This window comes from Marmota monax, unplaced genomic scaffold, assembly GCF_021218885.2.
Source record: "Marmota monax isolate L192 unplaced genomic scaffold, Marmota_monax_Labrador192_F-V1.1 WCK01_AAM20220418_F8-fsc00188, whole genome shotgun sequence".
In the NCBI taxonomy this organism is placed as follows: domain Eukaryota; kingdom Metazoa; phylum Chordata; class Mammalia; order Rodentia; family Sciuridae; genus Marmota; species Marmota monax.
The window spans coordinates 34,915-62,488 of NW_026692655.1; the positions used below are offsets into that span (position 1 = coordinate 34,915).

The 27,574-nt window shown below is 40.1% G+C and overlaps 1 protein-coding gene across 3 annotated transcripts; it reads right to left on the bottom strand.

The window, feature by feature from the left end:
- Positions 1 to 598: 598 nt before the first annotated feature.
- On the bottom strand, positions 599 to 18,899 carry Cnot8 (CCR4-NOT transcription complex subunit 8). Of its 3 annotated transcripts, none has more exons than XM_046446383.1 (7): positions 18,878 to 18,899; positions 12,828 to 13,011; positions 10,958 to 11,151; positions 8,286 to 8,447; positions 7,118 to 7,262; positions 5,713 to 5,823; positions 599 to 2,054 (listed from the first exon to the last, which is right to left on the bottom strand). In XM_046446383.1, exons 2-7 carry the CDS (start codon positions 12,942 to 12,944, stop codon positions 1,905 to 1,907), a joined length of 879 nt encoding a protein of 292 aa, XP_046302339.1. In that variant the 5' UTR covers positions 12,945 to 13,011; positions 18,878 to 18,899; the 3' UTR covers positions 599 to 1,904. The 3 variants fall into 3 exon arrangements, with proteins under 3 accessions (XP_046302339.1, XP_046302337.1, XP_046302338.1); XM_046446381.1 differs by lacking the exon at positions 18,878 to 18,899 and adding an exon at positions 18,213 to 18,268; XM_046446382.2 differs by lacking the exon at positions 18,878 to 18,899 and adding an exon at positions 17,454 to 17,576.
- Between the last annotated feature and the right edge of the window lie 8,675 nt (positions 18,900 to 27,574).

Here is a 27,574-nt window from a genome sequence, read left to right on the forward strand (position 1 = left end):
TTTTAATCCAAATTTGGAAGGACACCTGTAAGAGACTCATTAGTGCCAGGGTTCCTTGACTGCTGAGTGCAGCTTTCCAAATTTTACAGTAATAAATATCCTCTTATACACAACCTCCCTCCCAGCCAAAATTAGATCTGCTGGGCACAGTGGTACAAGCCTGTAGTCCCAGCTGTACAGGAGGCTAAGGCAGTAGGACAGCTTGAGCCCAGGTGTTCAAGGTTGGCCTGGGCAACAACAAAACCCAGACTGGATACAAATTTTTAAATATTAGCTCTGTTTTGGATTTATAATTCCACATTTTTATGCAGTAGAATAGAAAGACAGAAACAATACCCTGAGCCAAGTCTAGCATACCTCACATTCGTACATCCTAAAGAATTCCATTAATTAACAACAAGCTAATCCACCAAAGATGATGAGTGGCCCCAGAAAATAAAATTGATTTCGTAGCAAGGCTTGACAGCAGTGTAAGAAGCAGACAATTCTGTCCACTGGTGCTCCTTAGTAAGTTCCTACCAGATGAAATGTTTTGAATGTAACATAATAAAGGCAAGACCCTTCCGCGTCATTCCATCTTCCAAAGACCAAACCTTCATGCCAGTGGTTAAAAAAATCTTTATTTTACAAAATTAAAAACATAAATTATATTTACAAGCATCTTAAATACCAGCTTATAATACTTGACATTTTTTAATCATTTCAAATTGAGTTTTCCATAAGCTTTTAAAATGCAAGATTATTCATCCACTTCAGCGAATTACTGGTTTTTATTTCCACCATTCCAAAGAGGTTTTTGGTTTTTCAAAACTCCATTCTGTAGTCATTCGAAAAATCACAGTGTACTTTTTAAATGATTAGTTTAAAAAAAAAAAAAAGTCCTGAGCTTTCTATCCCCATTTGTGGGATATTACTCCAAGAGATCTCTCCAAACCAAGTTCCTTTACTGCCCTATTTATAAGTTACTGTAACTTTCTTAAAAGAGTCTCGTTCCTGGTACTCATTAATCCATCTAATTCCTGGAGTTTGCTGAAAGTTAAACAGGGAAAATGGAGAAGAGGTGGGAGAATACAGACAACCATCTGAAAGCACATTATTAAAAATACAATATGCATAAGACCCTAAAATCTGAACTTACTCATTTCCTTCAGGATCGTATTCATTATATGAAACTTAAAATGACCTCAGATGATGCCTGAGTGATACCAAATCTCAATGGCACAGTGGAACAGACTTCAAGGTACTTTAGTGGTCAACTTAATATCCATCCTGGAGTTGATCATGAATGAAGGGTAGACAGATGATGTAAAATTGTCTTCAAATTTCAGCAGTGGGCAATTCATTTCCATATAACAGTACATCAAGGACTACCAAAGTATGAGAAAAGTAAATGTCCTCAAGAAGGGTCAAAAAAGGAAAGGGAAAAACCTCAAAATGTATAACCCATTTCCCAAGAACACCATTTTGTACCATTTTCCCTGGAAGCGCTCAGCTCAGCTGAGAACCATAGCAAGAATCTTTCATTAGAGATCAGCAACAAATTTAAAATAAAAAGAATGACAACAGGTAAGAGTTATATACATTTTACTAGTTTGTTTCAGACCTGTCCTGGATATTTTAAAAGGTGTCAAATGAGCCCTGGATGCTGGTGGTAAGAGGCAACAGGAGAGGAGAGGCGTGGGGATGAGGAACAGGGAAGACTTGTTTACAAATTCAGAGCAAATTCCCCTCTTCTGGATCTAAAATAAAGACATCTTCTGTCTTCAGTAAAACAAGTCTTTCTGCTCGATGCAGATGGCAGGTACAGTTTGCTCAAAAGTGTTCTCTCTTGGGGAAGATGAGTACACAGTCAGCACAGGAAGCACCACTCTGGGATCGGGCCCACCCAGCAGAGCCTGCCACCATCACTGCTGCATGTTGTTGATAATCGCCAGGATGCTCATCTTCTCCTGGGCAGAGTCCACATCCTCATTCTGTTTCTGGGCCACTCCCGTGCCTAGGCCATAGAGCCGGCCACAGTACTTGGCATCATCAATACTGTCCTCAAAAAATAACTGCAGAGTAGGACAGAGAACTGCAGTGAGAATCAGTCCAGGAGTCACACCAGTCTAAACACTGCCACATCACCCCTCTCAGCTCTCTAAAAACCCTGAAAATCTAGCAAACTAGAAACTAATTTTAAAGGGCTCCACACCTTTCCTGTACATAGTCTTTTCATTCTTTCTCTAAACATAGACTGTCTCCTAAGCAAACTCAGACCTCCCAGGAATTTGCTTACCGCAGGATCCCTGTACTGTTTAGTACCCCTGCCCCTTCTCTTTCACAGGCGAGTCAGCAGTTAAGAATTTGGGCTCTGGACTCAGACTGACTCACCTTGTGACTCTGGCAATGTCATTTCAAGAATTTTTAAGCCATGGTTCTTATGTATAAAATGGGATAACAGAAATGTTACAAGGCATGAGTTATGGACATTGAGCACTTAAAGCAGGATATTTCAACAATGTCACTACAGGGCAAGATAATTCTTTATTTGGCAGTGTATCAGGATGTTTAGCAATGTTCCTGCCCAGCAACACACCATCCTCCCCCACCAAGTTATGGTGACCCAAAATGTCCCCAGACATTACTGGGATAAGCAAAATCATTCCCAGTTGAGAACCACCGACCCAAAACACTTCTGTTATGGTTTGGATCTTAAATGTTTTCCCCAAAGGCCATAATGAAGCTTGGTCACAAGCCTGTGGTACTACTGGAAGGTGGCAGAACATTTAGGAGGTGGGGCCTGGTGTGAGGAAGGAGGTCATTAGGGGTATGCCCTTAAGGGGCTATTTATTGGAACCCTGCCCCTTCCCTTCTCTCTACTTCCTAGCAGCCATGAAGTGAACAAATCTCTTCCACACATTCCCAGTCATGCTGGTCTGCCATTGGTCCAAAAACAATATTCAACCAACAATAAACTCAAACCTCTGAAAATATAAGCCAAAATAAACTTTTCATCCTTTTGATTGTCTTGGGTATTTTGTCACAGCAATCAAAAGCTAACAGAAAACTGGTGACTGTTCCCCACAATATGGCTCAGAAGTCTTTAGAACTGGTTTGCAGGAAGAAGTTGGAAAAGTGTGGAAAAGGGGGTGAGAGAAAGCCTGAATTGCTAGAGTGGAGATTAATGGGTAATTCTGGTAGGAGCCCAAATCAAAATGCTGATAGGAATGCAGACAGTAAAGGCTGTGCTAATGAGGTTTCAGAGAAATAGGACTCTTGGGAAATGGATTCAAGTCCATTTTTGTTACATTTCTGGCTAAGAAGTCTACATTTTGTTCATGCCCTGAAACTTCGTAGGAGGCTGAGTTTAAAAATGAAAGACAAGTTTATGTGGCAGAGGAAATTTCAAAAAAGCAGAGCATTCAGGCAACAGCATGGATACTGCTAGCTTCTTTTAGCCAGATTTATAGCGAAACTGGGAGCAAAAATCAGAGCAGAAAGATCTGGAAAACATGCAATTTGATCAGAAAAGAAGTCTATTTAAAGTTGGAGCAAAGAAATTAGTGCCATGAAAATCATTAAAAGGAAGCAAAGTACTTTATTCAAGGACAACAGGAAAGATGCCTTGAGGACACCTCAGGGATCATCAAGACCCCACCTAAGGCAGGCTCAAAGATTTAGGAAAAAACCCCACCACCACTATCCTTGGGTTCCCTGCTCACAGAGATATGTATAGAATTGTTTTTCTTGTTTTCTTTGTTCAGCTATCAAGGCACTAAGGCTGTTGCAGCTAGGATTCAAATGGACCCAGGAATAGCTCAGGCAGCCACAAACCGTGGCAGTCCATATGATGCTGACTTTGCGTGCAGAATGTCAAGAATTATGGGGTCCCAAAGGCTTCCACCAAGATTTCATAGGAAAGCCAGGGAACCAAGCAGTATATGTCAGGGTCAAATGCCTGTAAGCAGCCCCTGACAGGGTGACACATAAAGCTGTGATACATGACATAAATTCATGACAGTAAAGCCAAAGCTGCACTGGAGACCCCAGGAAGTTAGATGCCCAAAACAAAAAACATCTGCTCAAGGAAGCCACAAAATGTCTGGGCAAGGGAAGTACAACACAAGCAGAACCAGCCCAAAAGTGGCCACATGGTCTGTAGCCATGAAGGCAGAGCTGTCCAAGTCCTTTGGAATTCACATCATGCCACCGTGTACACAGGATGCTGGACAAAACTACAGGATTTAATGTTAGCCCTGCTTGTTTTCAGTCTTGCTTTGGCTCAATCCTTCCTTTCCTAGGCCCTGTTTCTCCCTTCTGGAATGGGAATGTTTACCCTACGCCATTTTATCTTGGAAATATGTAATTGAAAATTAGGGTTTTTTTTGTTTGTTTATTTTTTTTTACTGGAGCTAAAAGCTGTTTGCTTTAAGTCTCAGGAGAGTTTGAACACTGGAGGAATGCTGTAACTATAACAATCTGAAAATTCTTGGAGATGGACTCAATGTATTTTGCACTGTGAGATGGACATGAGCCTTTGGTGGTCAAAGGCAGAATGTTACAGATAAGATCTCCAATGTCCCCCAAAGGCCATGTGTTGAAGGCCTCCAGTATGTGGCATTACTGGGAGGTGGTGCACCTTTAGGAGGTAAGGTCTAGTGGAAGTAAGTTAGATCACTGAGGGGGCGCCCTTGAAGGGGTACTGGGACTCCAGCGCCTCCTTCTCCCTACTTCCCAGCCACCATGAGGTAAACAGGCCTCCTCCACCACCCACTCTCAAACATGATTTTGTGACTCACCACAGCCCCAAGACTACAAAGCCAATAACATCTGTGAGCCAAAACTGATTTCTGAAACTGTGAGCCAAAACTGACTTCTCCACCTTAAGTTGAATATCTCTGGCTCCTTTCTTTTCTACATTTTTAATATAGAAATTGGTTAAATAAATGATAAACGCCAATCCAGTTCTAGACAACAAACCTCTTATGCCAACAATTCATTAGGGTAGTGACTTCTTGAACTTTTATGGTTAAGAACCCCTCTGAGAATCAGACACAACACAGAGCCCAATTTAGGTATTTTATCACAGTGATGGAATGTGGACTAACACAATTTCCCAGAACATGGCTAACAGTGTGGTTTGTGACTAGGAATAACACAAGGAAACATATCAATTAATCTAATTCACTTCTCAAAGGTGTCAATAAAATCATTTTAATTTTTCAAAGCAGTTTTTCACTCTTCTATCTCTTCAAATACATTTTAAAACTTAGGATTAAGTAAGAAATCAAAGGAAATATTCAGTGTTCATTAATGAATTAGAGTAAACTCCATGTATTTAACAATTAACAGAATTCAGCAATACATAAATGAGTGGCCTAACAAATGTGTTTGTGTTCCTAAAATAAGAAAAATAAATAACTTAAAGAATTAGAGCAGCTAGGAACACCAAATATACTCTGGACTTGAGTATGCTCAAGAATACTTGAGTATTCTGAAGTGGTTCACTTCAGAATGCTTCTGCCTCTCAAACTACATTTGATTATGTACCATAATAAACAAAAACAACTGCTCTCAGAGTGGCCACTAACTTCCAGCAGAAACTATAAAGGTTTGACAAACTCAGCCCACAAAGATCACCAACCTCCTTATCCTTCAGCAAGTTAGTTGCCAATCCATTTCTAAATAGCAAATAGCTTCAGAGAGGTCCTCATAGTCAATGGAGTTTACCTCTTTCATCCTGAAGAATGCCATTCCCGTCAGTAGTGAGTCTGAGCCTGCCTGGTGCTGCCTTCCAATTCTCTGCAAATCCAACTGATCAGCAACTTCCTGAAGACCTCCCTGGAGATTTCCAGAGAACAGACAATATTATAGACCCAACACTACCCTACTGGATTCAACTAAGTCCACTTGTGAGTTCATTTTATTGTGGTGGCAAGAAGTGAGGCCATTTACTTAATATGCCTCCCAATCCTCTTTTTGGTGTTTAACTCTACTTCACTCCAACTGATACATTGTGTTACATTCTGTTTCTGACTCCTTTCTTTTCTACATTTTTAATATAGAAATGGGTTAAATAAATGATAAACACCAATCCAGTTCTAGATAGCAAATCTCTTATGCCAACAATTCATTAGGGTAGTGACTTCTTGAACTTTTAAGGTTAAGAACCCCTCTGAGAATCTGACACAACATAGAGCCCATCCCTAACACACTGAACATACACCTCATGTTACCAGATATTTCCCTGGTTTTGTGGGCCTCAGGTGAAGAACATTGCCTTAGAATGAGAGAAACAGAGAACTCCCTTCATGCCCAGGTCATCCCGCATGGACAACTGCCAAACAAAATCCTGTATCAGAGTTGGGACTGGGGCTCAGTGGTAGCCCACTTGCCTGGCATGTGTGAGGCACTGGGTTCAATTCTCAGCACCACATATAAATAAACAAAATAAAGGTCTATCAACAACTAAAAAAATAATAATAATAAATCCTACATCAATCAGTCCTATAAGAGGAGCTGAAGGGAAAGGGGGGGAAAAAAAGGGAGAGAAATGAAGTACAGTAGGGGTAGAGAGAGAAGATGGGAGGGGAGGGGAGGGGGGGGGGGATAGTAGAGGATAGCAAAGACAGCAGAATATAACAGACACTAGTATGTAAAAACGTGGATGTGTAACTGATGTGATTCTGTAATCTGTATATGGGGGAAAAATGGGAGTTCATAACCCACTTGATTCAAATGTATGAAATATGATATGTCAAGAGCTATGTAATGTTTTGAACAACTAATTAAAAAAAAAAAATCAGTCCTATATGACACCCTATCTAGCAGAATGCTGGCACCCAGCAGAAACTCAAGAATGATGCAGGGGCCAGGCTTGGTAGCGCATGCCTGTAATCCCAGCAGCTCAGGAGGCTGAGGCGCTAAGCAACTCAGTGAGCCCCTGTATCTAAATAAAATACAAAATAGGGCTGGGGATGTGGTTCAGTGGCCAAGTGCCCCTGAGTTCAATCCCCAATACCAAAAAAAAAAAAAAAAAAAAAAGAATGCATACAGAACACACAGGGATAAAGCAAAATGACAAGTCTGCTTTTCTGTTTTTCTCTTTGCTAATATTAAGAAAAATATTCTGTACCTTAAGATTTTTGCAACTCTTCATCAGGTATTTCACATCATAAATAGATGGAAAGAAAAGATTCAAAATATGAAAGAATTCATGTTCTTCTTCTGGCAAACGAGAATCTGTAAGCAACTTTACCATGTAGCCAAAATCATAGCCACTATAAGAGAGAATAAAGCAAGGAAATTAAAAAAAAAAAAAGCAGCAGTTACCAGATCCCAATGTTCAACCACTTTATTTCTTAAACTTTATAATGCTACTTCATGTTAGGAGCTTTCAATCTTCCAAATAGTATACTCCACTATAATGTGAACTTTCTACTAAGTAACATATAACAGGCTATCATGCAAGAAATACAAGAGAACCCAAGGATTTATAAATGTGGGTTTGATTCATCAAAAATTTAAGTGCCAGGTGCCGTGATGCATGCCTGTAATCCCAATGGCTTGGGAGGCTGAAGCAGGAGGATCACAAGTTCAAAGTCAGCCTCAGCAACTTAGCGAGGTCCTAAGCAACTTAGGGAGACCCACTCTCTAAATTAAAAAAAGGGCTGGGGATGTGGCTCAGTGGTTGAGGGCCTCTGGATTCAATCCCCAGTACCAAAAAAAAAAAAAAATCCAAAAGTACTGAAAAGACTAACAGGAATCTGCATTTTGAATAACTGGGAAACTCCAGAGTAAGTACAAAGACAACCAAGTGTGTAATCCTTTCCAACCTCCATCTTTCCACTTGGAAACACAGCCACTGATGGCCAAATGATGGGTCCAATACTATGTAACATAAACCAATATAATCACCAACATGTTCAAAGTGTTTTCTGAAAAACTGAAGCTTATAAGTAAGTACCATTTGAGTTTTGGTTTTTTGTTTTTGTTTTTTTTTTCTTCAGTACTAAGGTTTGAAGCCAGGGGTTCAATCACTGAACTACATCTCCAGCCATTTTTATTTTTTATTGTTGAGGCAGGGTCTAAGTTGCTCGGATTAGCCTTGAACTTTCAATCCTCCCGCCTCAGCCTCCAGAGTAGCTAGGATTACAGGAACGCACCACTGTGCCCAGTTATAATTTTCAACTTCTAACTGCTGCTGATGAATAGAACAGAGCCAACAGGACTCCAAAAATAACTAATAATTCAATTCTTGCTAAAGGGTAAGAAGAGAGAGATACTCATTCTCCAGAACTGACCTGTGAAATGAAAGCCATTTGACATTGTCACAGAGAACCACTCCTGATGTCATAAGCAGCTCTGCAAAGTGCAGCGTGTCAATCCCTTCCTCTTCATGCTTCTGAAACTGTAGTCCTGAGTTAGCAAGGAGGTCTATGGAATCCTGAGAGTACATGTCCTCTCTGAAAAACAAAGTGTTCTCTTAATTAGCTGGTGGATCACAAAACAAGTAGGAGGCAACTACAGTACCATCAACTTGTATTTATAGTACACATATTCTTGAAATACTTTTCATAATTTAAAAATAGAGATATAGCTGGAGATATAGCTCAATTGATAGAGTGCTTGCCTCACATGAACAAGGCCCTAGGTTCAATCCCCCAGCACCACCAAAAAAAAAAAAAAAAGATCTTTCATTTCATTAATTTCTTCCAGTATTTCAGCAAGCATACAAAGCAAAAAACCTTATTTCTGTGATAGATGGAAAAATGAGATTTTTGCCCCAGCTAAATGTCCTAATTACAAAAGATACAAATTTCCTGTGTGTAAAATATATATATATATATATATATATATATAGAGAGAGAGAGAGAGAGAGAGAGAGAGAGAAAGAGAGAGAGAGAGAGAGATAATTATATTATTAATGTTTATATAATGCTACCCTACAGAAATAACTATTTATTTTTATAGTACTATTTTCTCTACCTACACAAATATAACTGCATCCCTATATCTGTGTACCATAGATTACCTTTTGAAATCAATACTCAATAACATCCTTTTTAACTCTGGCATAATATTTCACTGTAAAGATATTCTCATCAATTTAAATAGAGTAATATTTATAATACCACAAAATACAAAAATAGGAAAATATATTAAGCTAAATAACTCCTTTTCCACTAGATTTCACAAATTTTTTTTTACATATTTATTTTTTAGTTGTAGTTGGACATAATACCCTTATTTTATTTACTTATTTTTATGTGGTGCTAAGGGGCCTTGCAGGTGCTAGGCAAGCGCTCTACCGCTGAGCCACAACCCCAACACCTAGATTTCACAATTTTGTTTCCAGATATAATTGCATGAAATAATCATAAAGAAAACCATTACAGGGCTAGGGTTATGGCTCAGTGGGAGAATACTTGCCTGGCAAGTGTGAGGCCCTGGGTTCAATCCTCAGTACCGCAAATAAATTAATTAATTAATAAAATATCCATTGATAACTAAAAAATATTTAAACAAAAAAAAAAAAAAAAACACTATGATCTGAAAGATTCAATCACTTCCTAAAATTATCTGAACCTCAAAGAGATTTCCAAAACACATGAATAACAGTCAAAAAATTATTCTTAAAAAACAGACAATGCTTCAAGGTTCCTCTATGTGCAGCATGAATCATAACTTCACTCCTTTTCATAAGGATCATGAGTTCAAAGCCAGCCTCAGCAAGAGCGAGGCGCTAAGCAACTCAGTGAAACCGTCTCTAATAAAACACAAAATAGGACTGGGGATGTGGCTCAGTGGTTGAGTGAGTTCAATCCTCAGTAACCCACAAAAAATAAAATAACATTATTTCACATGGACAAACCACATTTTATTTATCCATTCCCCAAATCATAGACATTCGGATCATTTCCTTTTTTGGGCTCTTCTGAATAATGTGCTATGAACTTATGTACAGTTTTTAAATAAGTAAAGCTTTCACTTCTCTTGTGCATAACCCCAGCAGTGGAACTGCTGGGTCACATGGCAACTCTTTAACTTTTTGAGAAACTGTCAAACTATTATCCAATATAGTTCAAAGAATTCTACCTTTCCCAATAGCAATGTATGAGGATTTCAATATATCCACACCTTCACCAACACTCAATTACATTATGCTAAATTCTGTTAATTATTAAATATTATTCTAAGTCATTATATCTTTTTTGACTATAGCCACTCCAGTAGATGTGAAGTAGTGGGAGGTTTTTTAATATTTATATTTTAGTTTTAGGTGGACACAATATATTTATTTTACATTTATGTGGTTCTGAGGATCGAACCCAGTGTCTCATGCATGCTAGGTGAACACTCTACCACTGAGCCACAACCCCAGGCCCAGTAGTGTGGTTTTGATTTGACTAATTATTGAGCATCTTTCTCACCAGCTGGCCATTTCTGTATCTTCTCTGGCAAAACCCCTATTCAGATTATTTGCCATTTCCTTTTTTTTTTTTTTTTTTGATACTGGGACTGAACCCAGGGGTGCTTAGCTACTGAGCCACATCCCCAGCCCTTTTCATTTTTTATTTTGAGACAGGGTTTCACTAAGTTGCTAGGGTACTGCTAATTTGTGATCCTTATGTCTCAGCCTCCTCAGTAGCTTGGCAAGCTCCACAATGACCAGCACCAATTTTTAATTGAGTTGTCTTTTTTTTTTTTGGTGCTGGAGATTACATCTAGGGTGCATGCTAGGAAAGTCTCTACCACTGATCTACACTCTCAACCCAAAGTTGTCTTTCATGTTAAGTTTTAAGAATTCTTTAAGTGGGTTTCTAAGATTCCCTATTCCATTCTCTGTTTGACTATATTCTGTTCAACATCTAGCTGGGTTCAGGAGAAACAAAACTTAAAATCAGTAGAAATCACAGTTTGCACTGATATAGCAGATCAATGAGTAACACTGAGAAGTGTCTCAGAAACTTACGTAAGATTGAATTTGAAATTGAACTGCCAAGTATTAATTCCAGAAGGATATTCTCCCTTCTCATTTGTGAATGTAAGGCCCAGCTGGATAATTTTTAAAAGGTCAACATTGCACCGCAGAAGCTGATACTGGTAATCTATGGAACTACGAAATTCACCAATTGGTCGGACCACAACACCGGGAAATTCTGTGTCCTAAAAAAGGAAAAAGTCTCTCATTAGGTTTCACAAATTGATAATTCAGAAATACAAATTTACATCAATAAAATTTTGCTTCAATATATAAAAGTTATGAGATAAACCCCACACTTGAGCACAAAAAAATCTATTTTAAAATAGTGATCTTTTTATATCTACTGAAGAAGCACTAGAATCATAAAGCTTTGCACAACTATTTAAAAATCCTGGGCTGGGGATGTGGCTCAAGCGGTAGCGCACTCGCCTGGCATGCGTGCGGCCCAGGTCCGATCCTCAGCACCACATACAAACAAAGATGTTGTGTCTGCCGAAAAACTAAAAAATAAATATTAAAAAAAAATTCTCTCTCTCTCTCTCTCTCTCTCTCTCTCTCCCCCCCACCCCCCTTTTTAAAAAAATAAATAAATAAAAAATAAAAAACATAAAAATCCTAAGTAGCTGGATGCAGTAGTCCATGCCTGAATCCCAGTTACTCCAGAGGCTGAGGCATAAGGATTACAAATCAAGGTCAGCCTTAGCAACTTAGTGACACTCTATCTCAAAATAAAAAACAAAAGGGCTAGAGATATAGCTCACTTGTAGAGCACCCCTGGGTTCAATTCCCAGTAGTACAAAATAAATAAATAGATAGATAGATAGATAGATAACCAACCAACCAAGGCAGGATGTAAGTAGAAGTAGTTGTTGGATAACTACAGAGAGTTAATTAAGAACATTCTTTAAAAAAAAAAAATTCTAGATTGATAGTTAACACATGAATTAAAATAAAAATACAGGGAAGTGACATAGCCTCTCAGAAAAAAATAATAACACCACATTTATTTTAAATAAAAAGAATGAACAGAAATCACAGAGTTCTGAATACTAGGCTAAAGACTTAACCATATTACCTTTAAAATAGGAGTCACAAACTCCAGGTAACTTACATAAAAGAATAAACCAAGCTAGCTATGAAAACAGTAAGGACTCGGCCAAGTGCGGTGGCGCACACCTGTAGTCCCAGCAGCTTGGGAGACCGAAGCAGGAGGATCCCCAAGTTCAAAGCCAGCCTCAGCAAAAGCAAAGCTCTAAGCAACTCAGTGAGACCCTGTCTCTAAATAAAATACAAAATAGGGCTGGGGATATGGCTCAGTGGTCGAGTGCCCGAGTTCAAACCTTAGTACCAAAAAAAAAAGAAAGAAACAGCAACACACCAGGGGCCCTGGAGTAAAATAGAGAGCACATGCCTCTCTACAAGAGGAATTGCCAAGATAGCCTGTCCTCTCCAGCCACTGGATGTTAGTTAGGCAGGAATATGTACCATCTATTTCCAAATCTTCTTTTTTTTTTCCAGAGATGCCAGAAATCTGGAATTTAAGTGAGGGCTCATGATTTTTAAATTCTAGAAACAAACCTTCAAAGACACTATAGTCAAATTCACCATATCACTGGAACAGATGCACCCTATGGACTGATACAACTTCTGCTTTAACTTTTCAAACAGTTATATTACAGAGTACACCTTCCTCAGAGACCCACTGGTCACTCTCATGTTTCATAAAAACAATACTAAACTCTATGAAGTTTAACTTACCAAGGCTTTACAGAAATATAATAATTTCTTCTCAAAATCTCACGTTAAACATTCTTGAGTCCACACAAGAAAGTGAATCAAATAGAATAGTGCTCCTTACCATTGCAATGTAACTGTAACTGAGCACAATTTCTCGGATCTTCCTCATCTCTTCTTCTAAATTGTTGGCCCAGACTTCGCAGATAACCTGGCTATTCTCCACAAGTGCTGCAGGCATCCTGAAGAAACCTGAGAAGTCACTTTTAGCTAACTATGTGAGAAAGTAATCCAATGTTTGATCTGATCTAGATTTAAAAACATATTTTGAAATCAAGTTAGTACAGTAGTATGTCAACAAAAACAAAAACACCAAAACAACATTTTGCCATAACTTCATTAGTTTAAGCTAAAAGGATAAAATAAGCATATTTATTTTCCATTTTATATGACAGGAAAGCTTGCCTTTGTCAAGATAGACAAACATGTACACAGGTACACACAAAATTTCTTTAACCTGAAGAAACTAAAGTTATTAAAGGACATATGCCCAAATTGTCCTTTAGCACAAAATTGAAAACACTACCTTAAACCAGTTTTTCAGCACTCTGCAGACTACTAAAGATAAACTATTCCCTTGGTCCACAAATATGCCCTTTTCCATGACTTTGACATCACTTTGCACAAAGAGCAAATCGTGGAAATATTTCTTAAGGAATCACTTTAGCCCTTTAAATGTACTTATAATATCTGAAAGCCTAAAATAACAAAGGGAGACCTAAACTCTCTCACTCAAGTGTCCACACTCCTGTCTTTACACTCCTGATGAATAAGAAGGACACGGGACTCCTCCTTTCATTCTCCAAAAAAGGAAATTATTTTTCCCCACAATCCAAGTCAAATACGACTGGAGACAATGAAATCTTTAAATTTATGCAACTACATTATGAAAGGTAGGCTGTAAACAGTAAAAATCAATTTGAAACCTTAAAAAAACCACAATGAAAATCAAAATTTAAGTTACTAATGTCTAGTTTTAAATACATAATATTGTTAAAAAAAACTAAATAGCAATTCAACAGTAAGAAGAGAGGATGGCAGGTATACATAAATTATGGTATGCCTCCAGGATGAAACTAGGGAAGAGAAACATTCTAAAGACAAAATTAAATATCATGTAGCCTCAGGGTAATGCTATTATTACAACAAATGCCACATGAGAGGGTTCAGTGATAGAGCTCATGTTTAACATGTTCAAGGTCCTGGATCAATCCCAGCACCACAAAAAAACTCAAAAAGCATACTATGGCCAGGTACAGTGGACCACACCTGTAACCCCAGCTACTCAGAAGGCTGAGGCCAGAGGATCACTAGTTTGAGATTAACAGACAGGAAACATACAGACATGAATAGCAGGAACATGGGGTTAAAGGAATAATTCTGTAAAATGACCCCTATGTGCTTTCTTTTCCAAAAAGCAATTTATCCATAGACCCATCTGGCTAAACTGGACAGAATATATCACATTCCTCAGCAAACTACCTGTTATCTACAGGAGAAATGAAGGCCCAAAATAATGTCAATAAGAAGAACTCAAATTACTTTGAAGATGGGGGAGGGACTTTTGTGACCCTTTCACAGACAAGACTCCAGAATTCAGGAAAATAAGGATAATATTCCCTAACCATAAAATCTGTAAGAACAGGTTCCGATTAGAACTGGTCAGCATGGGTCAAAGTGGCCTACAGTGGTCATGGCAGTAGAAACTTAAAAGTATGATGTCATTTCGCTGTCAGTCAAAAGAGAGTCCTAGGCAGGACTCTCTGGAAACTTCTCTGAGATCTCAATAAATGTGGAAAGCTGTTGTCTGAAAGGAAGCACTCTCTCCCTTGAGAGTATCCCCATTCTCTTTTTCTATCCCTACAATAAATTTATGCCTGTTACTCTGACCCGTCTGAAATCTTTCTGACTTGATCACAAGAACCAGGATTTGAAAGAAGGCCTTCTTGCTGCCTCAGTATCCCAGAAGGCCCCAGTCCTATAACAACATTCCGAGCAACATTCAAGGTCTCATCTTAAGGAAGAAAAAAAGAAAAAAGACTAAGTAAGAAGCTTATTCTAAGGGCCTTTGCTTTTTTTTAATACATATATTTTATTAGTTGTTGATAGACCTTTATTTTATTCATTTATTTATTTATTTATTTATTTATTTATATGAGTGCTGAAAATCAAACCCATTGCCTCACACATGCCAGTCAAGTGCGCTACCGCTGAGCCTGAGCCTGAGCCCCAGCCCCTTTACTTTTAAGGCAAGCCCATCACATGAATCCAAGAACACAATATAATAATGGGTTCTAGTGTATATATTCAGGGCAATTTCCTAGAAACAGCAAAATGAATGTGAATGGTTTCCAAAGGACAGAGCAAGAAAAATCTTTGCTCTCTTCTATAAGATTGACAGATGGAACTATGAGAATCTGGAACAAAACAAAATGGCACTGTCAAACATCAAGAAACCAATCTACTGCTTTGTCAACCATCCTTTAAGAACATTTATTCAAGGTGTCCTACACTTATACACGTTTTTCCAAAATTACACTTATTAAATGTAAGTAGACTATATGATATCTCCCCAACAAATATAGAGAGAAACTTCTTAGATGAGAATCCATTTATTCTTGTTTTTGTTTTATTAAAAGCTAATAAATTGGGGCTGGGGATGTGGCTCAAGCAGTAGCGCGCTCGCCTAGCATGTGTGCAGCCCGGGTTCGATCCTCAGCACCACATACAAACAAATGTTGTGTCCGCCAAAATAAATAAATAAATAAATAAAATAAAATTCTCTCTCTATCTCTCTCTCTAAAAAAAAAAAAAAAAGCTAATAAATTAACTGATAAAGACAAAAAGAAAGAAGTTAAACTGAATGTGGAGGAATTCCACTATCTGACCATAATTAAGAACATGCTCAGAATTTTAGATTTCTAACCATGCTTATGATTTTTCCCTGCAAAAGGAGTTAAAACCATTTTCCATCTCCATTTAATGTTCAATCAGTACCACTTCCTATTTCCCTCACTGAAAAGTATACTTCCTTTCTGGTGTCATTTCAAAGACAACTTATTTAGGGGAAGTGAGTATCAGTATAGGGTTTGTTTAGTTTTTGTTTTTGTTTTTTTTCCAGTCTGGAGTTTTTGAGAGATGTTTCCACCCAAGCAAAAAGCAAAAGCAACAAAAGAGAAAGAGGCCAAAAAATTTTAAAAAACAGAAAAAGAATAAAATTTGGCCTTCATTTTACCAATTTGTTATTAAAACGCTATGCTAACCACTGTAAAAAAAAAATGCCATGGGCTGGGGATGTGGCTCAAGCGGTAGCGCACTCGCCTGGTATGCGTGCGGCCCAGGTTCGATCCTCAGCACCACATACAAACAAAGATGTTGTGTCCACCAAAAACTAAAAAATAAATATTAAAATTTAAAAAAAAAAAAAAAAAAAAAAAAAATGCCATTGTTATACATATCTGACAAATGGGGACTACACAAGAGAACACTGGCAAAAAGAAGACAAGAGGATCAAAAGGATCAAAAGGATCACAAATTTGAGACCAGCCTCAGCAACTTAGCAACCTAGGGAGACAGGAGACCCTATCTCAAAATAAAAAATAAGGACTGGGGATGTAGCTCAATGGTAAAATGCCCCTGGGAAATCCCCAATACCCTCCCCCCAAATCGAATCTATAAGACACTCTTGCATCAAATCTTTAGCTAGAAAATCTGTGGGGAAATAAATGATAGCTTGCAAGTCCCTAATGTACCACTAAAAAACAAGACAAGTCACTCAATGGACATTTAACTTAGCAAGTCAAATTACTGAATGTAATGTAATGTAAAAAGGTGAAAGAAAGAGCAACTGAATACCAGCAACTGGCCTGCCACTTTCCACTCAGTGAACAACTGCTCCAAAATGAGTCTGAGATAGGAACCACAAACATGCTGTTTTGGGGGGGTTATCTTCCTTCTTTTAAGCGTCTCAATGCCAGCATTTCACAGGCAGAATGACTCCATGCCTTTCAAATATTTGCAGAGCACAACCCCTTAAAGATAACCTAAATACTTTTCTGGGTTACAACCAAAGAAACAGTAACAAGTTTCAAAACAGAAGAAAAAATCTGACAGCGCTGGATGTACTCAGAAATAAAATGGTAATTACAAACTTTGCACTTTCCTAAGGAATTTCTAAAGAAAATGATTTTGATCACTAAGCAATGTTTACTTTACAAGCTGACATCAAAACCTGACTCCCACGTGAGCTACATATGAAACTTAAAAAAAAATATATGTTCATAAACAGATACAAACATGCACACACAAAATCAATCACCAAGATCCCTGCCTTGTGCTGACCCGCACAGTCATCTGTTCAGGTCGCTCCTGATGAACTGTAATGTAAACTCCTAAACACGAGTTTCTTGCTCATCCAGGAAACCTTTGAAGAGCAACTAATGATAAAGCCAGCGACCAGTTTCCCCTGCAAGCAGTCCAGAGTACGAGGCTTGCTTGGGAAAAGGACATTTATACTCTCTTTGTTTTTTTCTGGGTTTTAGCCTATGTGCAAGGAAAAAAAATAAACATCACTTCGCTAGATTGAACCTCCCCAGAGAGCACTGAACAAAGGCTTTGCCGTGCGTAGACAGATGAAAAAGGAAGTGGTAGATGCACGGTACAAAAAGCGGCACCAAGGGCCGCCGCTGACCTCCGTCTCCTCAATGCATCTCCGAAGAAAACAGTGTCCGAAGACCCAGCCCTGAAAACCGCAGTTCAGTTCTTAAAACGGCCGAGGGCTCCAAATCTGTGCACTGGCTCCTCCAAAATGGCTCTGATTCACAAAGTCAAAGAACAGCAAAGAAAAGTGAGGCCGCAAGAACTAAAGAGGAGGGGCAGCGAGTTAGAAGGGGGAGGCCCGCAAAGTTCCAAACTCGGGTCAGCTCCCCTACTCCCGCCGTCATTCTCTTCCAGTTCAGGGTCACCCTTCCACTTCGAACCATACTCTCCCACTCACCCCGCCCTGCCCACCGAGATTCTAGCACCTCATTCCTTTTTGTCTCCCTTGGTAAGGCAAAGATTTAAACATTACAGGCCTTAGGGCCAGACAAGCCCAAATTCAAAGCCTGACCATGTACTAAAGGTGTGGCCCGGAATAAACTACTTAACCTCTTACACCTCAGTTTTCCCATCTTGTACAATGGGTCTGAAAGCAGCACGCAGCTAGGAAGACTGCATTAGTGGCTACGTAGAATGAAGGATATAAGGGTACTCCGCAAAGTTCTGACATATATCACTAGGACACTACTGTTGTGCTGGCTATTACTACTACTATTCGACGGGCTTTTGCCCCTTCTTAGGAACCTTGCCCCACACACACGCCCCCACTCTCCTCCCACCCACAAGGCCCCTGACCTCCCACACTACTTCATCTTTACGGTCATCCGCCCAGTAAGGGGTTCCGACTTACCCTGTCAGTGCCCGCTAAGCGCGGGCTGGCGGGCGGGCGGGCTGGCGGGCGGGCGGGCTGGCGGGCGGGCGGGCGGCAAACCCCAGCAGCAGTAGCGGCAGCCCCAGCGGCAGCAAGCCCTAACCCTGCGCTCTCCTCCCTCTGCCCCGGATCTGTTCCTAGAACCGAGCGGGCCAGTGAGATAGGCGCACTCGTTCCCAGAGCGGCCTTACGTACCGCCCAACCAACAACCTGGTTGTGTCACTCTATCCGCCCGATCCTCCCGACTCGCCTGCTCTCTTGCGTCACTCCAGGAGCGCGCGCGCTAGGGATCACGCCGGCTCCTCCCTTTTTGCGCGCCCCAGTGATTCCGTGCATGTTCTTTCAGCTCGTGAACTAGCGGGTAGAACTGCGCAGGCGCTGGAACAGCCGCGAGCCGTGAAAAAGGTGGGGTGGAAGACGCATGCGGAGGACGGCCGGCTCTAGTCCGCGCGATTAGCGGCCCAGGATCTTCGATTCCTACTCTATTTAGCTTGTCCCTCCGCGCGCCCAAAGAAGAGGCGTGGCCTACAACTAGTCCCCACGAGTGGGCGTGGCCTAGGGAGACCTAAGGCCTAGTGACGGGTGTGTCCCCTCTGACTACATCCCCCAGGTTACAACGCCCCCTCCTCCCTGCTTTAAAGTACCTTTAAAATCCTTGGCAGGAGGGGACTTAGGGAAGTTTGCGGGTGTAGCCCGGTCGCGCCCTCTGTATTAACGCAGCCCCCAGGCCCCTCACAAAACCTCTACCTCACGGATTCTTTCTGGCAAACGGTTGGGGGTGGGGCGGCACTCCCAAACCGAGTCTGGGCGACTGCCAAGGCCCACCTCCTGCGAGGAGGGTTCCCATAGCAACCGGCTCGCCCCGGCCCGCCGGAGCACAAAGACGACTACGCCTTCGGGAGCAGGCATCGCCCGGGTTTCCGAGGCGCCCCGAAGTGGGCGCGACGCTGAGCAGACGCACTGAGCTTGGTCGCTAGAGCTGCGGGGCCCAAGCGGACCTAGGAGGTCTCACCCTCGACCCTTTTTCAGTCCTGGCTGGAGAAAGGTCTTTTTGCCAGCCCTGCCCTTGGGAGCGTTTAGCCAGGCTGGGTCGCACCACTGCGTGGAGCTTGGTGCAAAAGAAGACAAAGCACCGACTCGGCGCACGCAGCTGTCTACTGCCGACCGCCCTCACAGTCGCTCTTGCAAGACCCCGCCCCTGTCCGCGAGAGGGGGCGGGGCGACACACACACACACACACACACACACACGTCTAGTCTTAGTCCCAGGTGCCTCAAAAGGGACGTTGGTGTGCATGCAGCAACTGTACCCCTAGTGCCTGCCTCCCGCTCACTCCTGCACGTTGCACAGTTCTCCCTGGTTTGATTCTCCAAAATCCTAATTCTTTTGCCCATGCTGGATGCTAGCTTGGCCTTAAGCAGCAAATGGCTTCCCAAAAGCTATTCTCTGGGGAAATCCAGCCTCCTGGATAAAGATCGTCACAAGCATCACAAGATCACATGTTCTTGCTTTTCGTTCTTTCTTAATTTTTGTTTGTTTTTTGTTTTGTCTTTTGCCGGAGATTGAACCCAGGGGTATTTTAACCACTGAGCCACATCCTCAGCCCCTTTCTATTTTTTATTTTGAGACAGGCTCCCTAAGTTGCTGGGGGCCCTTGCTAAATTGCTGAGGCTGGCTTTGAACTTGGGATCCTTCTGCTCAGCCTCCGAAGATATTGGGATTACAGGCATCTGCCACCACTCCAGGTGTCACATGCAATTTCTGAACTCAACTCCTTCCCTCCAAATGAGTGTCATGTCCCCTTAACTATAAAATAGGGACAAGAATGACTCTGTCCCAAAGTTGTGGTGAAGATTAATAAATGGAGGAGACACCCTGCACAAAGGAAGAAAAATAAATAATGGTATCTGGCCTGTCTCAGTTTGTTCTCTGAAACAAACAATGTTCATTAGCTCAGCTGCAAGGCACAGTCATTCTGTTGAGGCATGTTAGGATGGAGAAGGCAAATAAGACAACTGCCCACTGTCAGTTCTATGGGTTTCTAATGTCCTTTTCACCCACTTGTAATTAGATTCGGTAAAGAGTAGCCCTATCAGGAGGGGCAGTCCTAGGCCTGATATGCACTCAAACAGTCAAAACAGGAAACACCATCTCCATCCCCTCCACCACCCCTCTCCTAGAACTGGGTGTTCCTTTTTCATTATAGGAGAAAAATATAAACCAAACCTAGATGGATTATATTTCAGGAGGCATTGTAGTATTACATTATAGACAATGGTTTTTATACTATACTCATGCTATGGCAAAATTAGAACATTTGTGGCTGAATAGCTAATAAAAATAAATAAATTTTTTAAATTATCCAAAAAAAAAAGAACATTTGTGGAAATCAGTGATTCTTAATGGAAGAAAGGCCCCAAACCACTGAGAGAGTAGTTGGAAATGAATTAAGTAACTTCATACGTGGGGGGGAAAAAAAGTATTGTTTTTGAACTACAAACTACATAGTAAGGTATGACAATAATAAATGCTGGAGAGGTTGTGGAAAAAAGGAACACTTTTGGGCTAGGGTTGTGGCTCACAGAGAGCTTACCTAGCAGGCATGAGACACTGGGTTAGATCCTCAGCACCACATAAAAAAAATAAAATAAAGGTATTATGTCCACATATAACTAAAAAATAAATTTTTTTAAAGGGAGCACTTTTACGCTGTTGGAAGGATTGTAAATTAGTACAACCACTATGGAAATAAGTATGGAAGTTCCTCAAAAGACTAGGCATGGAACCACCATATGACTCAGCTATAATACCTCTCTGTATTTTTCTGAAGAATTAAAGTCATACATGCATACCACATTCATAACGGCATAATTCACAATATGGAACCAGCCTAGGTGTCCATCAACAGATAGATAAAGAAATTGTAGTATACATATTGAGCCATAAATAAAAGTGAAATTGGGCTGGGGTTGTAGCTCAGTGGTAGAGCTCTTGCCTAGCATGTATGAGGACCTGGGTTCAATTCTGAGTACCACATGTAAATAAATAAAGTAAAGATCAAGTGACAACTAAAAAAAAAATTTTTTTTTAAAGTGAAATTGCTGGATTCAGGCCTGGGGATGTGGCTCAAGCGGTAGCGCGCTCGCCTGGCATGTGTGCGGCCCGGGTTCAATCCTCAGCACCACATACAAACAAAGATGTTGTGTCCGCCGATAACTAAAAATAAATATTAAAAAAAAAAAAATTCTCTCTCTCTCTCTCTCTCTCTCTCTCTCTCTCTCTCTGTCTCTCTCTCTTTAAAAAAAGAAAAGAAAAGAAAAGAAGAAAAGAAATTTCTGGACTCAGTGGCACACATCTGTAATCCCAGCAGCTTGGGAGCCTGAGACAGAAGGATCACAAGTTCAAAGCCAGCCTTGGCAACAGTGAGGAACTAAACATGCTATACGTGCACTTTACCACTGAGCCAAACTCAGTGAGACTCTGTCTCTAAATAAAATACAAAATAGGGCTGGGGATGTGGCTCAGTGGTCGAGTGCCCCTGAGTTTATTCCTGGTACAATAAATAAATAAAAGGTATTGTGTCTCTCTACAACTAAAATATTTTTTTTTAAATGGGTCTTCTCAAAAACCAGTCATGGGCTGGGGTTGTAGCTCAGTGGTAAAGTGCTTGCCTAGCATGCGTGAGGCATAAATTAAAGGTTAATTGAGGGGCTGAGGCTATGGCTCAATGGTAGAGCACTTGCCTAGCATGTGTGAGGCACTGGGTTTGATTCTCAGCACCACATATAAATAAATGAATAAAAATAAAGATCCATGCATCTAAAAAAATATATTTAAAAAGAAAAAAAGGTTAATTGACATCTAAAAAAAATTTTTTAAATAACCAGTCAGGTGATATTCTTGGTCAGCCAAGCCTTCTTATTATTCCCAATTCTAAATAAACCTAGCAGGATGAATTTCTTTTTTTATATATATATATATATATATATATATATATATACATATACATATATATATATATATATGTTTAGTTATTGATGGGCCTTTATTTCATTTTATTTATTTATTTATATGAGATGCTAAGAATCAAACCCAGTGCCTCATATGCTAGGAAAGCGCTCTACCACTGAGCTATAACCCCAGCCCGTGATGCACTTCTCAAAAGTACAATATATAGGAAGATAAATATAAATATAGGAAATTACATATGTTTGTGTGTATAAGTACAGGAAAATAAATATTTAAAACATTTATTTGAGTTTGAAATATTTTGAAAATGGGGCAGAAGGTAAATGATTTCAGGTTAATAACAAAAAGAAGTCATACTCTGTGCCCACATTTCAAAAACCTGTTGATTAACTCCATTTTTTTTTTTTTTTTTGGTACCAGGTATTGAACTCAGGGGCACTCGGCCACTGAGCCACATCCCCAGCCCTATTTTGTATTTTATTTAGAAATAGGGTCTCACTGAGTTGCTTAGTGCCTAGTGCCTAGCTGTTGCTGAGGCTGCCTTTGAACTTGCAATCCTTCTTCCTCAGCCTCCTGGGCCACTGGAATTACAGTTGTGTGCCACAGCACGCAGCTCCTTTTTTTTTTTTTTTTTTTTAATTCTTGCCCCCTCCTCTCCTCACCTCCCCTGGCATAGACAAATCTGTCACTTTTTATAAAGCTGTCTTTCAATAGATTTTATTTTTTTAATGTGATGCTGAGAATTGAGCCCAGTGCATCAAGTATGCTAGGCAAGGACTCTACCACTGAGCTATAACCCCACCCCCTCAATAGATTTTATATTTGTCTTACAGTAGAACTGTGGAAGTACCCAGTGGCTTTTTTTTTTTTTTTTTTTTTTGTAGTTCCTGCTTTTGAAAGTGCGTGTTCCTGTTTTTCCTACATAATATAAAAAAAGAAAAACTCTTCTGGCTCTTGGAAATTATCCACAGACCATCAAAATTCCCCTAAAAATAGAGCAAATGTTATGTTTCATAATTAAGCATTTGAGCATTATTTTGATTACAATCAAAACCACTTTCTGATCTCTAATGATTTCATGCCTTTGAAGAGTTTTTCTAATCCGTTGTTGTTTGGTTTTCGGGTTGTTTGTAGGAATGAACCCAGGACCTCCTGCATGCTATAGATGCACTTTACCACTGAGCCAAACCCCCAGCCCCCAGTTCATCTTTTTTAAATCTGGAAATATATATTAAATCTATTTTATCCAGTGATTCAGGAGGCTGAGGCAGGAGGATCACAAATTGGATGCCAGCCTGGGCAACGTAATGAGACCCTGGCTCAAAATAAGAAACAAAAAGGACATGTAGTTCAGTTGCAGAGTACCCCTGGGTTCAATCTCCAGTACCCCAAACATAAATAAATAAAAATAAAAGTAAGTAATCATAGACCTTTAAATTTCTAATGCTGAGAGAGTTCATAAAAATGTTCTAACCAGGGGCTGGGGTTGTGGCTCAGTGATAGAGCACTTGCCTAGTGAGGCACTGGGTTTGATCCTCAGCATCATATAAAAATAAATGAATAAAATAAAGGCATGTGTCCAACTACAATTTAATTTTTAATTAATTTAAATTAATTTGTAATTAATTTTAAAAATTAAAAAAATATAAATATTCCAACCAACAGATCCCCTAATTTCACAGAAAGGAATAAAATAACTTATTCAAGGTCACCCAGCTTCCAGAGATAAGATGGGGATTTGAGTTTCTGATTCCCAGGTCAGTCTGGGGGATTAAATGTTCATCCAGTCATTTTTATTTATGGCCCATTTGCTGTGACAAGGGCTCTATGGTAACACTAGAGGATACACATTGGTGAATAAAACAGACATGGTTGGTTCTTAGCCTCCTCGCAGTGACCATTTGATGGGAGGGACTGACAAAACAAACATTCAAGTAAGAAATGAAAGATAATGAGAAATTGTGGTAGTTTTCTTGAAGGAAACTAATGAGATTATGTGACTGAGAATAACTGGATTAGGGGAAATCTCTTCCATGCAGGTCAAAGAAGGCCTCACTGAAGAGGTGACTTATAGGCAGGGATGAAGACAGGAAGGACCCAATCATAGAGAAACAGATAAGGACTTGAGAGCAGTAAATTGTGCCAGAGGATAAGAAACAAGTTTTTCAGGTTAGAAGTAGTGATAAGAGGCCCTGGCACCTGCATGGGGTGGACCAGAGGCAGAGAGGCTGGACCCCAGGCTGCAGAGCACAGTCTTCGAAAAGACTGTATTCCAAGTGCAGTGGAAACCCTGGAAGATTTTTTTCTAAGTGGAATGACCTGATCCTGCTTTATGTTTTTCAAGTTACCTTGACTTCATGGACATAGAATAAAGATAGCTTGTTTTTTTTTTGTTGTTGTTGGTGTTGTTTTGTTTAATTCTACTAAACATGACAAGAAGAAAAAGACAGCTAGTTTCTCCAGGCATAGAAAGTATGTTGCCTATGGAAATATAAGGTGACAACTTAGGAAATTTTACTAGAAAACTGAGAATTAGTTGTCATTACATCCTTTTGATTATAAAAATTGTTCTTAGGAAAATCTTTTTTTTTATTTTTTTAAAGAGAGAGTTTTAATATTTATTTTTTGGCGGACACAATATCTTTATTTTGTATATGGTGCTGAGTATCGAACCCTGGGCCGCACGCATGCCAGGCGAGCGCGCTACCGCTTGAGCCACATCCCCAGCCTCCCTTAGGAAAATCTTTGAGACTGCTAACTGAACACTTGGTACTTTGCAAAGAAAGATGATCTTTGTCTTTACAGAGCTAGGCGGTTGGAAATATAGGCCAATGGAAAGAAGGTAAGAGAGTACATTATTACAGGTAAGAGTAAAATCTGTCTTTTGGAATTCTCTAGTTCTAAAACTCTCTCTCTGCTCTGTGTGCATACAACACCCATAGTCTTCAATATTACAGCCCAATCACAAAAACTTCTGTGATTTTTTTTATGAACAGCATTTAAGAATCTTGTCTCAAAATTTCGGTAACTTTCTATAATGTCCTAGTAGCAAAGGGACCCCAAAGGCTTCAGAGTTTCTCTGAAGTTGCTAACCTGATGTGTGTTGGTAGAAAGGGCCATAAGGAACGTATTCCAGAGAAATTGATAAACATGATTATAAATCTCAATTCCAGATCTTCAGACATGATAATCAGGAGAGGCCTAAGAGATCCACTGATCCACTTCGTTCACTTTACAGATGAAAGAGTGAGACTCAGTGAGGTGGAGGTCACAATAGCTGATTGGTGACAGTGCTCTGAGCTCAGACAGGCTCCTATCTCCAGGAGCACTTCCATTCAAGAAGATCATCCAGGAGGGGGTGTCTCACATCCCATGAGACAAGAAAAGCTGAGCAGCCTTCCAAAGACAGCTCTAGAGATACTCTCACTGGAAAGAGAGTCTTCCCTCTAATTCTTGTCCAGCCATCAGCTATTTACTGAGGATCTACTATATACCAAAGTTATTAGTGCCATGGAAATACATAAAGGTCCTAAATGAAATGATTATAGGAAAACAGTTCCTGCTACTCTGCATGTTGTTCTCATAAGCTAAAAAAAAAAAAAAAAAAAGTTCAGAAAGAAAAGCACTGGCATAGAAGAGTGGACAGGAACAGGAAGGATGTTCCAAGCGGGAGGATCAGCATCAGCGGTGATATTCAGGTAGGGGTAATAGAAAAGAAAAGAAAAACAGTTTCTGTGTATTGTCATCAGTGAACAACAATTGTGAATGACAAGGACGTTTGAGCATTAGTAAGGAGAAAGGAGTGGAAATAATCTTATATGAAAGGAGCCAGACTAAGGAGAGCCTCGGAAGTCAGGTAGTCAGGTTAGATCAGTGAACAAGATAGATTTGGCCTGCCAGGGGATGAAAACATAAGCATCTAGAATGTTGAAAAAAAAGATTGGTATTCTAGCCGGGTAGAGTGGTTCATGCCTATCTATACTCCTAGCAGCTCAGGAGGCTGAAGCAGGAGGAATGCAAGGTCGAGGCTAGCCTCAGCAATTTATAGGGAGTCCTTAAGCAACTTAGCAAGACCCTGGCTGGGGATGTGGCTCAGCGGTAAAACACCTCTGTGTTCAATCCCCAGTACCAAAAGAGAGAGAGAGAGAGAGAGAGAGAGAGAGAGAGAGAGAGAGGGAGAGAGAGAAAGTATTAATATTCTGAGAAGTGAGCAAAAACATAAACTATGTAAAACGTAATAAATTTGTGAGTAAGCATTGAAGATTTACTGAGCCCTGGCTTTGTAGAAGGAATTAGGCAGGGTAAGATGTCTACGACATGGTCTTTTTTTTTAATATTTATTTTTTAGTTGTAGTTGGACACAATACCTTTACTTATTTTTATGTGGTGCTGAGGATCGAACCCAGGGCCTTGCACATGCTAGGTGAGCACTCTACCACTGAGCCCCAGCCCCAGCCCCCAAGACATGGTCTTTTATTGGTCAAATAAAGTATGACACATCCATACAGTGGCACAGCATACCACCACTAAAAAGAACATGGAAGCCAGGAGTGGTGGTTCACACCTGTAATCCCAGTGGCTAGGGAGGCTAAGGCAGGATTGCAAGTTTGAGACTAGCCTTAGCAATTTATAGTGAGGCCCTAAGTAACTTAGAAAGACCCTGTCTCAAAATAAAAAATTAAAAGGGCTAGGGGTATGGCTCAATGTTAAAGTCCCCCTGGGTTCAATCCCCAGTACATAAATAAATAAATAAACAGGGCAACAGGGCACAGTGGTACACACCTGTAATTCCAGCTACTAGAGAGGCTGAGGCAGGAGGACTGCAAGTTCAAGGCCAGCCTAGCCAATTTAGCAAGACTGTCTTAAAAGAAAAATTAAAAGCTGTATGCAGGGTAAAAATGGGAGTTCATAATCTGCTTGAATCAAATGTATGAAATATGATATGTCAAGAGCTTTGTAATGTTTTGAACAACTAATAATAAAAAATAAAATTAAAAAAATTAAAAAAAAATAATTTAAAAAAAAAAGCTGGGGATGTATCTTAGTGGTAGAGCACCCCTGGACTGACTCCTTTGTGTTTTATATCATATGCATATATTGCGTATTTTAAAAAGATTTTTTAGAAATTTTAAAATAACTCAGTTCTTTTACAATGGGCATTCCCCATTCCGTGATGTGCCTCCTGTTTGCTAACTTCCCCTGTGAAATACACAGACCCTCTACAGCTTTGCCTTTCCTACATCTGGAGTCTCTAGTAGCAACAGCCCGTGTGCAGCTCTCCTGCCCCTCCCTCCCTGCCTGCCTCCGCAGGAAAAGAAACAATACAAAAGAAGAAAGTTATATCTTCCGGTCTCTAACTCTTTTTATTAACG

Excerpts from the sequence above, each read along its gene's own strand:
- Cnot8 (XM_046446383.1), bottom strand. The coding sequence starts at position 12,944 with ATGCCTGCAGCACTTGTGGAGAATAGCCAGGTTATCTGCGAAGTCTGG. Across the intron at positions 11,152-12,827 it reads GTTACAGTTACATTGCAATG|GACACAGAATTTCCCGGTGT; the intron begins GTAAGGAGCACT and ends TTCCTTTTTTAG. Across the intron at positions 5,824-7,117 it reads AGAGTTGCAAAAATCTTAAG|GGAGGTCTTCAGGAAGTTGC; the intron begins GTACAGAATATT and ends GGAAATCTCCAG.